At 36.1% G+C, this 14,086-nt stretch overlaps 1 protein-coding gene across 2 annotated transcripts in view; it reads left to right on the top strand.

Annotated features, from left to right (window-relative positions):
* ZDHHC15 (zinc finger DHHC-type palmitoyltransferase 15) overlaps positions 1-14,086 on the top strand; it is a 149,112-nt gene that overhangs the window by 11,818 nt on the left and 123,208 nt on the right. Inside the window, exon 2 of one of the 2 annotated variants that reach the window (XM_050776389.1) lies at positions 10,095-10,121. The exons of the other annotated variant lie outside the window; for it this stretch is intronic. Within the exon in view, the coding sequence (XP_050632346.1) occupies positions 10,095-10,121 (27 nt within the window). The remainder of the gene's footprint in view (positions 1-10,094; positions 10,122-14,086) is intronic. 2 annotated transcript variants of the gene reach the window in all.

Here is a 14,086-nt window from a genome sequence, read left to right as displayed (position 1 = left end):
TTCCTGTTGCTCTACATCCACGCCAGCATTTGGTGTGATTAGCATTCTGGAGTTTCACCATTCTAATAGGTGTGTGGTGGTATCTGATTGTTGTTTTACTGCCTTATATTTTAATTAATTTTTTATAGTGTACCCATTTTGATTTTCTCTCGTTTATTTTTCAATATATTTTTTAGTTTTTTCCTAGTGGTTACCCTAGGTATTGCAATTAACACATTAACTTTTGAATAATGAAGTCTGAATTAATACCAACTTAGGTTTCTTTTAACTTTTATTTTAGGTTTTGTGAAACATATGTAGGTTTATTATATAGGTAGACTTGTGTCATGGGGGTTGTTATATGGATTATTTTGTCACCCAGGTATTATGCCTAGTACCCAATAATTATTTTCTCTGCTCCTCTCCCTTTTCCTACCCTTCACTTTCAAATAGACCCCAGTGTCTGTTGTTTCCTTCTTTGTGTTGAAGAGTTCTCATCATTTGTAAGTGAGAACATGTAATATTTGGTTTTCTGTTCCTACATTAGTTTGCTAGGATAATGGCCTCCAGCTGCATCTATGTTCCCACAAAAGACAGAATCCCATTCTTTTCTATGGCTGCATAATATTCCGTGGTGTATATGTACCACATTTTCTTTAATGCATCAGCCACTGATGGGCATTTAGGTTGATTCCATGTCTTTGCTATTCTGAATACTGCTGCAGTGAACATTTGCCTGCATGTGTCTTTATGGTAAAATGATTTATATCCCTTTGGGTATATGCCCAATAATGGGATTGCTGGGTCAAATGGTATTTCCGTTTTTATGTCTTTGTGGAATCACCACACTGTCTTCCACAATTGTTGAACTAATTTACACTCCTACCAGCAGTGTACAAGTGTACCCTTTTCTCTACAACCTCACAAGCATCTGTTATTTTTTAACTTTCTAATAGCCATTTTGAGATAGTATCTTATTACGGTTTTGATTTGCATTTCTATAATGATCAGGGATATAGAGCTTTTATTCATATGCATGTTGGTCACATGTATGGCTTCTTTTGAAAAGTGTTCATGTCCTTTGCCCACATTTTAATGGGGTTGTTTGATGTTGTCTTATAAATTTGTTTAAGTTCCTTATAGCTGCTGGATATTAGACTTTTTTCAGGTGCATAGTTTGCAAAAATTTTCTTCCATTCTGTAGGTTGTCTCCCATTGTGTAGGTTGATAGTTTCTTTTGCTGTACAGAAACTCTTAAGTTTAATTAGATCCCATTCATCAATTTTTGCGTTGATAGTTTCTTTTGCTGTACAGAAGCTCTTAAGTTTAATTAGATCCCATTCGTCAATTTTTGCTTTTGTTGTGATTGCTTTTGGCATCTTTGTCATGAACTCTTTCGCCTGTTCCTTTGTGCAGCATGGTATTGCCTATGTTGTGTTCCATGGTTTTTATAGTTTTGGGTTTTACATTTAAGTCTTTAATCAATCTCGAGTTGATTTTTGTATATGGTGTAATGAAGGGGTCCAGTTTCAATCTTCTGCATATGGCTAGTCAGTTATCCCAGCAACATTTATTGACTAGAGAGTCCTTTCCCCATGGCTTGCTTTTGTCAGCTTTGTCAAAGATCAGATGGGCATAAGTGTGCAGCCTTATTTCTGGGTTCTCTATTCTGTTCCTTTGGTTTATATGTCTGTTTTTGTACCAATACCATGCTTTTTTGGTTACTGTAGCCCTGTAGTATAGTTTGAAGTCAGGTAACGTGATGCATCCAGCTTTGCCCATTTTGCTTAGGATTGCCCTGGCTATTCAGGCTCTTTTTTGCTTCCATATGAATTTTAAAATAGTTTTTGTTTTGTAGTTCTATAAAGAATGTCATTGATAGTTTGACAGGAAGAGAATTGAATTTCTAAGTTGCTTTGGGAAATGTGGTCATTTTAATGATATTGATTCTTCCTGTCCATGAGTATGGGATGTTTTTCCATTTGTTTGTGTGATCTCTGATTTCTCTGAGCAGTGTTTTGTAATTCTCTTTGTAGAGACCTTTCACTTCTTTGTTTAGCTGTATTCTTACGTATTTTATTCTTTATGTGGCATTTGTGAAGGGAATTACTTTCCTGATTTGGCTTTTGGCTTGTCTATTATTGAATACCAACTTTTTAAAAATTATACTTTAACTTTTAGGGTACATGTGCACAACGTGCAGGTTTGTTATGTATGTATACATGTGCCATGTTGGTGTGCTGCACCCATTAACTCTTCATTTACCTTACGTATTTCTCCTAATGCTATCCCTCCCCCTCCCTCCACCCCATGACAGGCCCCAGTGTGTGATGTTCCCCACCCTGTGTCCAAGTGTTCTCATTGTTCAATTCCCACCAATGAGTGAGAACATGCAGTGTTAGGTTTTCTGTCCTTGTGATAGTTTGCGCAGAATGATGGTTTCCAGCTTCATCCATGTCCCTACAAAGGACATGAACGCATCCCTTTTTTTTTTATGGCTGCATAGTATTCCATGGTGTATATGTGCCACATGTTCTTAATCCAGTCTGTCGTTGATGGACATTTGGGTTGGTTCCAAGTTTTTGCTATTGTGAATAGTGCCACGATAAACATACATGTGCATGTGTCTTTATATTAACATGATTTATAATCCTCAGTAATGGGATTGCTGGGTCAAATGGTATTTCTGGTTCTAGATCCTTGAGGAATCACCACACTATCTTCCACAATGGTTGAGCTAGTTTACACTCCCACCAACAGTTCCTATTTCTCCACATCCTTTCAGCATGTTTTTTCCTGACTTTTTAATGATCGCCATTCTAACTGGTGTGAGATGGTATCTCATTGTGGTTTTGATTTGCATTTCTCTGATGGCCAGTGATGATGAGAATTTTTTCATGTGTCTGTTGGTTGCATAAACGTCTTCTTTGAGAAGTGTCTGTTCATATCCTTTTTGATGGGGTTGTTTGATTTTTTCCTGTAAATTTGTTTAAGTTATTTGTAGATTCTGGATATCAGCCCTTTGTCAGATTGGTAGATTGCAAACATTTTCTCCCATTCTGTAGGTTGCCTGTTCACTCTGATGGTAGTTTCTTTTGCTGTGCAGAAACTCTTTGGTTTAATTAGATCCTATTTGTCTGTTTTGGCTTTTGTTGCCATTGCTTTTGGTGTTTTAGTCATGAACTCCTTGTCCATGACTATGTCCTGAATGGTATTGCCTAGGTTTTCTTCTAGGGTTTTTATGGTTTTAGGTCTAACATTTAAGTCTTTAATCCATCTTGAATTAATTTTTGTACAAGGTGTAAGGAAAGGATCCAGTTTCAGCTTTCTACATATGGCTAGCCAGTTTTCCCAGCACCATTTATTAAATAGGGAATCCTTTCCCCATTTCTTGTTTTTATCAGGTTTGCCAAAGATCAGATGGTTATAGATGTGTGGCCTCTGAGGCCTCTGTTCTGTTCCATTGGTCTATATCTCTGTTTTGGTACCAGTACCATGCTGTTTTGATTACTGTAGCCTTGTAGTATAGTTTGAAGTCAGGTAGCATGATGCCTCCAGCTTTGTTCTTTTGGCTTAGGATTGTCTTGGCAATGTGGACTTTTTTTTTTGTTTCATATGAACTTTAAAGAAGTTTTTTTCCAATTATGTGAAGAAAGTCATTGGTAGCTTGATGGGGATGGCATTGAATCTATAAATTACCTTGGGCAGTATGGCCGTTTTCACAATATTGATTCTTCCTATCCATGAGCATAGGATGTTCTTCCATTGTTTTGTGTCCTCTTTTATTTGTTGAGCAGTGGTTTGTAATTGTCCTTGAAGAGGTCCTTCACATCCCTTGTAAGTTGGATTCCTAGGTATTTTATTCTCTTTGAAGCAATTGTGAATGGGAGTTCACTCATGATTTGGCTCTCTGTTTGTCTATTATTGGTGTATAGGAATGCTTGTGATTTTTGCACATTGATTTTGTATCCTGAGACTTTGCTGAAGTTGCTTATCAGCTTAAGGAGATTTTGGTCTGAGACGATGGGGTTTTCTAAATATACAATCATGTCATCTGCAAACAGGGATGATTGGACTTCTTCTTTTCCTAATTGAATACACTTTATTTCTTTCCCCTGCCTGATTGCCCTGGCCAGAACTTCCAACACTATGTCGAATAGGAGTGGTGAGAGAGGGCATCCCTGTCTTGTGCCAGTTTTCAAAGGGAATTTTTCCAGTTTTTGCCCATTCAGTAGGATATTGGCTGTGGGTTTGTTATAAATAGCTCTTATTTTTTGAGATACTTTCCATCAATTCCTAGTTTATTGAGAGTTTTTAGCATGAAGGGCTACTGAATTTTGTCAAAGGCCTTTTCTGCATCTATTGAGATAATCATGTGGTTTTTGTCTTTGGATCTGTTTATATGCTGGATTACATTTATTGTTTTGCATTTGTTGAACCATCCTTGCATCCCAGGGATGAAGCTAAGTCGATCTTGGTGGATAAGCTTTTTGATGTGCTGCTGGATTCGGTTTGCCAGTATTTTATTGAGGATTTTTGCATCGATGTTCATCAGGGATATTGGTCTAAAATTCTCTTTTTTTGTTGTGTCTCTGCCAGGCTTTGGTATCAGGATGATGCTGGCCTCATAAAATGAGTTAGGGAGGATTCCCTCTTTTTCTATTGATTGGAATAGTTTCAGAAGGAATGGTACCAGCTCCTCTTTGTACCTTTGGTAGAATTCAGCTGTGAATCCATCTGGTCCTGGAGTTTTTTTAGTTGGTAGGCTATTAATTATTGCCTCAATTTCAGAGCCAGTTATTGGTCTATTCACGGATTCAACTTCTTCCTGGTTTAGTCTTGGGAGGGTGTATGTGTCCAGGAATTTATCCATTTCTTCTAGATTTTCTAGTTTATTTGCATACAAGTGTTTATAGTATTTTATAGTATTCTCTGATGGTAATTTGTATTTCTGTGGGATCAGTGGTGATATTCCCTTTATCATTTTTTCATTGTGTCTATTTGATTCTTCTCTCTTTTCTTATTTGTTAGTGTTGCTGCCGCCTTGCAGTTAGATCTTGGACTGCTGTGCTAGTAGTGAGCAAGGCTCCATGGGCGTGGGACCCACTGAGCCAGGCACGGGATATAATCTCCTGGTGTTCCGTTTGTTAAGACCATTGGAAAAGCACAGTATTACGGTGGGAGTGTCCCGATTTTCCAGATACCATCTGTCATGACTTTCTTTGGCTAGGAAAGGGAATTCCCGGACCCCTTGTGCTTCCTGGGTGAGGCAATGCCCCGCCCTGCTTTGGCTCACATTCCGTGGGCCGCACCCACTGTCCAACCAGTCCCTATGAGATGAACCCAGTACCTCAGTTGGAAGTGCAGAAGTCACCCGTCTTCTGCGTTGCTCACACTGGGCTCTGTAGACTAGAGCTGTTCCTATTTGGCCATCTTGGAACAATCCTGTTGAATACCAACTTAATTTAATAGTATACAATACCCATCCCTTTACAGCTCTACTGCCCCCTTTATGCTGTTATTATCACAAATTACATCTTTATACATTGTATACTCCTTAACATAGATTGATCATTGTTGTTTTATGCATTTTTTCTTTTAAATTGGATAGTAAAAAGAGTTTTTTAAAAAAACCTAAAACACATTTTTACTTCCTTTTGTAGCTACCTATGTAGTTACCTTTGCCAGTGTTCCCATTTTTTTGTATAGCTTGGGTTATAATGAGTGCCCTTTCAGTTTTTCTAGAGAATGTCCTTTGGTATTTCTTGAAGGGCAGTTCTACTAGTGATCAGCTCCCTCAGTTTTTGTTTATCTGGCAACGTCTTGTTTTTGCTTTCATTCTTTGGAGTATAGTGTTGCTGGACATAGAATTATGGATATATGTTGACAGATGTTTTTCTTTTTCTTTCAGCAATTTAAATCTGACATTTCACTGCCTTCTAGCCTCTGTGGGTTCTTAAGAGAAATCAGCTGTTCGTCTTATTGTTTTTTTGTATGTAAAAAGTCACTTTCCCTGCTTTCAAGGTTTCTCTTTGTTTTTTGGCAATTTGACTATAATATGTCTGATTGTGGATATCTTTTAGTTTATTCTATGTGGAGTTCATTGCACTTCTTGGATGTTTAGATTCATATTTTTTACCAAATGTATGAAGTATTTTAGCCATCATTTTTTCAAATACTCTTTCTGTTTTTCCTCTCTTTCCTCTCACTTTGGAAGCCCCATTATGTGTATATTAGTATGTTAGGATATAGGCTGTATATTAGAGTGTAGGCTCTATTATTGTGTATAGTAGAGTGTAGGCAGCTGTCCTCACAGCCTCTGCTGATCTGGGATGTGGAGGGTGGTAGCCAGCCAATTTAAAATGTCACAGTATCCTCTTACTACAAAGCATTGGTTCTTTTCTTCACCAAGTCTTCCTCTCTGGTTATTGTAACAATTTTACTAGATTCCAGAGTTCTGCAAAAGTTTATTCTGACAGTTTTTGCCAGCTCATTAGTTGCTTTTGAGGAGGGACATTAGTTGCTTTTGAGGAGAGTACTCCATAAGTCTGGAGTACTCTCAGTTTTGGTGCCCAATAGTATCCATTCTGAGATTAAAAAATGAAATATCTATAATAAAATTCTACTCGAAAGGTAGAAATTCTTCAAAGAGAGAAGAAATAGAAACTGATTAGGCAGAAAAAAAAAAACAGAAGAAACCATTTTCTAGAAACCAAGTTTCTATAGAAGTAAAAGTATCCATTCAAGCCTATAGGAATCATGGGTTTAGCACATCTAAAATAGTTTTATGTCATTCATATGACAAACAGTTAAATGTATCACACCTGACTAGTAACTTGTTGTAACAAACTCCTAATGTAACTCCAATGGTTTTAAAACCTAACTCAGGTTTTAAACCTGCTGAGGTTTTCAAATACAAATTTCTGCACCTCCACCCAAAGACTTGCTATGCTATGTGAAGAGAGCCCATCTATATTTTTATTATGCTTCCTAAGTAAGTATTACAATCATCCAGGTTTGAGAAGGACTGCCTTAAAAGTGAATGAGTGGCTGGTGTGAGTAACTTTTTCAAAGCAGTAAATAAAGACTAACTGATTAGCTTACTTTCAACAGAAGACACTCAGAAATGTGTCTCAGTTCCCTATTTCAAATTCTTCCCTCTCCTAACGTAGAATCTAAGAAACATCTAAGAGAAAAAGTGGGGGGAATCAAAGTTATTCATTTTGACACTGAATAAATTATTTTAAAACCATCATATATAACTCTGGGAACCATAACATTTTTAAAAAGTCAGACTTGTTTTGTCCTAAACTTATTGTAAAATGTAACTTGACTAAACAATTTATTTTTGTAGAAAAATGATAATAAATTGCTAACAATAATTAAGTACTTGTGTGCAAAGCACCCAAGTGCTTTACACGTATTTTATTACTTAATCCTTGTAACAATCTGATAACATAAACAATTTTATCTTCATTTTACAGATGAGGAAACTGAGGCACACGTGATTAATTAACTTGACCAAGGTCACAGAATAAGTGTCAAGAGCCAAAATATGAATACATGCCAAAGTATATGCTGTACATCATTATAATAAACTCCCTTCCCAAACATGTCATTCATTAAAAAAGAACTTCATGTTGTAAGTGAGCACTCATCTCACTGGATATTTCCAAACTTCATACTCTCCTTTCACAAGTCCCTTTTGAACTCCACTAATTCTGTAGCCACTAGCCACATGCAGCTATGAAACACTTGAAATGTGTCATCTGGTTTCAGATGTTCTGGAAGCATAGAATATACACCAGCATTCCCAAACTTAGTGAAAAAAAGAATATAAACTATCACAATAATTTTTATGTGGATAACATGTTGAAATGAAAATATTTTGATATATCAGTAAAATACATTTTTTTAAATTAAGTTCACTTGGCATTCTTTAACTTTTTAAAAAAATGTTCCTACTAGAAAATTTAAACTACCTGGCTCACATCATTTCTGTTGGATGGCACTGCTATAGAGTTTCTTCAGTGTCCTTTCTACGAGTGTTGACCATTTCCATCTAGCACCAAATTAGGCTTTTTCTACTTGTGTACTTTTGTGAACCCTACAATATGCATCTATTTAAAGGAAATTATAAACTATGCTTTGGTTTTAACACCAGTTGTCTGTGATGAAAAACTATTCCATATACACCCCTCTTCCTTAACTTTTCTCCATACCTACTTGCAAAGAATTAGTAAATAATGAAAGAAAAAAGGAGAGACAGTGCAAAAAGCTATTTGATGATAACTCCAATCATTTAACCCCTAGTAGTGAATGAAACTTAAAGAAACAGAGCAGGTGTGTAATTACATGTATCACCACATCACTCTAAAATCTGCATGCCTAGTTGCCCATAGAATGACTAAATGTACACTTACCCATGAGATTTGTGATAAAAGATTCATTTTGTAAAAGTTTGTTGTGACTCTTGTAACATTTTCATTTTAAATATGACTGAAATATTCTAGCCTTTTTCTTTAATAGTGCGAAAGGCATTATTAGAAAAATACAGGAAAGGCAGAAGTACCAAGATAAGTGCCACATCTTTTAGAATAGATGTCCTTTTGTCCTCAAAAGTATGTAATTTCCGAAAGGGAAGTTAGCAAAACAATATATTTTTCCCTTAGACTTCCTACACAATTTCAGAGGTAATAAAGACTTTACAAGTCAATTCCACTGCCAAACTAGTGTCTGAATGTCCTCTACAACATTTCCGAGTGTATGTAATGGGAAACACTTTTTCCCAAGGCTGCTAGCCATTGTCATTGTCATTATCGTTGTCATTATTTTTTCTAATACTGAGCTAAAATGTGTTAACCTGCAGCTTTAAACTATTGGTTCTATTTCTGCCCTCTGCTCTTGGATCATATAAACCAATCCCATTTGTACTTAAAAGTTCTGCAGTTATTTACAGAGAGCTGTTCCCCATCTGGAGAATTCACCAGTTGCCACTCCTTCTGTATACACATGTCTCATCTCACTATCTACAAGTACTAAGTAATCTTCCCTCACCCACAGTACTTTAGTAAGTAGCCAACAAATGGGAGTTAGGACCTCCACTTCTTGTTTAGTGTTCAGCCAGGGATAGGAAACATACCAAACAGCAATTTATCAGCTACTCCTTATTAATATTGGTCTCCAAGCAACTCTGCTTTCTCTCTCACTTCATTTTAAAGTTTTTTAAAAAGAAATGTTACTAGCCTGATTCAGGGCCTAGTGGAACCAATGCAGTCATGCAGCATGTATGTACAAAATCATGAAGTCCCAGGTTGACTGATCAATGCTTCTTTTCCACTTCAGTTTGTATTGGGAAAGTAGAGTATGTGCCTCTTTTAAGCACTCTTAACCAGTATTGATTGTTTAACTGGAAAACAACAACAACAAGGAGTTGATATCAATCTTCAGGCGGACTCATTAGAAAAAAGAAAAACATTGTCTCGTCAGATTTTTAACACAGATTAAATGTAACCGTAGTAACAAATCCATTCAAATAATCATTAAAAGGAGATTTTTTAAGACTCAATAAAATAGACCTATATGTGAAGAAAAAAAGAAAGTATGACTAATGAAAGGCCTGAAGAAATAGCTCCTAGAATGTAGTCTCATTCTCTGTTTGGACTTTTTCCCTATTTTTCTGATCCTTAACTGTTGATCATTTTGTATGAAAACCATCTTTTGTTTGTTTAAATAAATCATGTTTACATAGGCCTTTTATTGGTGGATCTATACTTGGCTTATTAGAGCCCAATGGAGAAAGAAACGTTGAAAATCATCTTGATTAAACAGCTTCTCATGATTGAAAGCCTTGCTGAAGGTTTAAGACAAAGGAAGATAGCAAAGGATGGAGTGTAATCACCCTTGCCTTCCCTCATCTTTAGCTAGTGGTTTCCTAAAGTACTATTATATAAATTACTCAAATGATGCTGTGGAAAATGAGTTAGACAAGACTTTTTAAATATAACTAATTTATCTCTCTCTCTCTCTTTCTCTCTCTCTCACCCATCTCTCTCTCTCTCTCTCTGTCTCTCTCTCTCTCTGTCTCTTTCTCTCTCTCTCCTCTCTCTTCACAGTGACTGTTTTGAGCCCAGCAGAAAAAGGTAAGAGGATGTTGTAAATTGTATTGATCAGGACCTGTGTCCTTATTTTCATCTGAAAGTAAATAACATAAAAGCCTATACACTGAGCAATTTTCCCAGGAATACACTTAGGTGAGGAAAAAGTTTAGAGTGATGATTTTTCAGGAAGCTTACCCAGAGATAGAGAAGAACATTTTCGGTGTCCCTTTTGGCTGTAGGACAAAAATTGGAAATTATCAGGATTTATGACAGAGAAGGACACAGGTAAGCACTCTGACATAGTGACCCTAGGCTGTCTCTGTTCAACACTGTTGTCCTAGGTATGTTGCCTTTCTGCCCAATCCATCTCCTCTTTAAGGCATGGAGTAAAGGCCCCAGAAGAGACTTTAAAGGGTAACTCCTTCACCATCACAGTTCCAGTATATTTATTGTGCTCCTCTCTGCTCCTCACCACCATCTTGGCTTGACCTGCAAAATATACTACCTTTCTAAAGAGATTGTGGCATTTTCCATTTTAAAAGGTGTAAGCTAATCATTAGTCTTAATAAACCTTTAGCTTTACATTATTTTATCAGTAATAACTGTGAGTGTTTATGTAGCTACTTTATATAGCCAGTTTTAATTCTCACTTCAGGGGAATTAATTGTTATAATTCGTTAACCTACCTAGCATTCATATTATGCTGTTTTAAAGCTCCAATTTGCTGTTATTCATCCAACAAAGGCATTGGCTACAGAGGCAAGAGAGCAGAGTGTTTGGAAGACAGTAGACCATAGTATACAAAAGTGTGAGTTCTGTAGCTAGACTGTCTGAATTCAAATCCTGGCTCTGCTATTTCCTAGTAAATTATTTTACCTCTTTGTGCTCATTTTATTCATGTATAGAATAAAAATAATACTACCTATTACACAGAATTGTGAAAATATAATGAGTAAATGTATGTAGAGCACTTAGAACAGTGGTAAACAGAACATACTGGTGATTCAGTACATGTTTCCTACTATTATTACAACATTAGAGCAAGTCTTGAGTTGCCTCTTATTCTTATGCATGGCCCTTAAGGTCAGAGATCATCTTCTGAGTAAAATATTTAATAATTATATACAAATATTTTCCACAATACATTTTCAAGACAAATTGAGTAGAGGCTTAGATGATACTGTACCATAATAGGAATAATGGCATAAGCCAGTGAGACTTGACCAGAAACAGATTCATAGTCTAATGACTATCTGGGGTCCCTTCTAACCCTGTGGATCTGTGACAGATCTGGGATGATCTGGAGCTTAGAGTCTAGGGATGGGGTGATGATTAAGAGATGAATTTAGGAATGAGATGAACATTAGGCATGATCCATCAGACGATTCACATATAATCAAGAATAATGCATTGCCCACAGTTGCTCATCTTGAAATTATATTTTCACAATTCTGTGTAATAGGTTTCAAATTATACTGCACTATTAAAGTAAAATACAATGCAGTATATGACTGCTGGTAGGAACGTTATTTGGCATTGGCAAAGAAAACAAAAAGCAGTGAAATTAAAGCCTCAAATAACATAACCTTTCAGTCTCCAAAGCTTGAGAAAACCATAGTCAAACATACTGCAAAAGTTTTCCCATTTCTTATCTACTTAATAATTCCTGTACTGGGTTGTAGAGTGTCTCACTAAAATTCACATCCACCTGGAACTTGTAAATGTGACCTTATTTGGAAAGAGGGTCTTTTCAGATGTAATCAAGTTAAGATAAGGCCATACTGGATTCAAGTGAGCCCTAATACAGTAATTGGTATCCTTATATGAAGAGGGAAATTTGCATATACAGACACATACAGAGAGAGGACAGCCATATGAAGATGGAGACAGGGGCTGGAGTTATGCTGCCACAAGCCAAATAACACTATGGATTGCCAGCAACCTCCAGAAACTAGGAAGAGGCAAAGAAGGATACTCCCCTGGGCATTTCAGCAAGCGTATGGCCCTGCCTACACCTTGATTTCAGACTTCTAGCTTCCAGAACTCTCAGAGAATAAATTTCTGTTATTTTAAGCCACCCAGCTTGTGGTCATTTATTACCACAGCCCTAGGAAACTAATACAATTCCTGATAAATTTCACTCTCTAATGCACTGTTAAAAAGCATCGTATCAGTAGCAAATAACCAGACTTTGGTGTTAGATCTACCTCGGCTCAAGTATTGACTTTGCCACTTACTGTATATGTGATCTTGGGGAACTTCCCTAAATTTCACTTTCTTCCTCTGTGACCTTTCATGGTTATTTTGAGGACTAATGAGATTATATGTGTAAATCTCTTGGTATAGTGCCTGACACATGATAAATACAAAATAATAGTTAATAGTATTATGATGATGATTATTATTGTTATTAACATTGGAGAGGATCTGGAAGATCTTCCTTCTAAGAAGCATAACATATTTCAGGATTATAATTCCTTATGACTACTTTTGTGAATAGATTGTCAAAATCCATACATTTGTATTTTATAGGGAGAACAATTGAGAACCAAAGAAGTAAAATATATTGACCTAGTTATGCTGATTCTCCTGCACAGAAAGAACTAAACTTCAGGTCATCTGAATCACAGTCCTGAATATTATTTTTATGTGTGTGTGTGTGTATATATATACACACACATCTATATATATAATCTGCCTTGGTTTCGCAGGATTCAGATATTCTTTTTTCTTTTTTAATTTTTGTGGATAGATAGTAGGTGTATATATTTAGGGGGTACATGAGATTTTTTGATATGGGCATACAATGTGTAATAATCACACCAGGGTAAATGGGATATCCATCACTTCAAAGATTTATTATTTCTTTGTATTATAAATATTCCAGTTATACCATTTATTTTTAAATATATAATAAAATATTGTTGACTGTTGTCACCCTGTTGTGCCATCAAATACTAGATCTTTTTAAAATATGTGAGTTCATATGTTTTCCCATAGATCATACTTTTAAAAACATGATAATAATGTATTTATTTTGCTTTCATAAGTATATTGCATAGATGATTTCATTCAGCATCATACTATCCATATTTTGAAGATCATGACTGGGAAATCTTCCCTCCTCTACCCTTGAAGTAAAAATCTGGGATGATCTGGAGCTTAGGGATTTAGTAGAGTCCAAGGATGAGGTGATGATTAAGAGATAAATTTAGGAATGAGATGAACTTTAGGCATGATCCATCAGACGATGCACATACAATCAAGAGTAATGCATTGCCCACAGTTGCTCTTCTGTAAAAAGGTCCATTAATCATTTTAAACAAAAGTTCAACTCATCTAATAATTAATTTGCATTTTAAATGTTTTGCATACTAAATTTTCTGATTTCATTCATAAAATGGTTGTCATTATTTACCTTTTCAGAAATAGATGTAATTTCTAAATAACAGAACTGTTATGGGTCAACTTGTGTCCCCCCAAAATTCATCTGTTTAAGCCCTTACTTTTAGTACTTCAGAATGTGACTATTTGTATAAGGCCTTTAAAGAGGTAGTTAAGTTAAAATGAGGTCAACTAGGGTGGGCCATAATCCAGTCTGATGTCCTTATAGGGAAAGGAAATCTGGATACACATAGGTACAGAAGGAAGACCACGTGAAGACACAGGGAGAAGATGACTATCTATATGCCAAGAAGAGAGGCCTTCAAAGTGGCCAGTCCTGCTGACACTTTTATCTTGAACTTCTAGCCTCCAGAATTGTGAGACAATAAATTTCTGCCGTTTAGAGACCCAGTCTGTGTCACTTTATTATGGCAGCCCTAGCAAACTGATATAAGAATATTAGGTTTCCATTTGAAAATCCAAAGTGTAGAAATATCGCTTCTAACAAAAGTAAAAATTGACAAATGGGATCTAATTAAACTGAAGAGCTTCTGCACAGCAAAAGAAACTATCGACAGAGTAAACAATCTACAGAATGGGAGACAACCTACAGAATGGAAGAA

Source organism: Macaca thibetana, chromosome X, assembly GCF_024542745.1.
Source record: "Macaca thibetana thibetana isolate TM-01 chromosome X, ASM2454274v1, whole genome shotgun sequence".
NCBI lineage: Eukaryota > Metazoa > Chordata > Mammalia > Primates > Cercopithecidae > Macaca > Macaca thibetana.
Note: the sequence above shows the minus strand (reverse complement) of the source record. Positions and strands in the feature narration are given on the sequence as shown.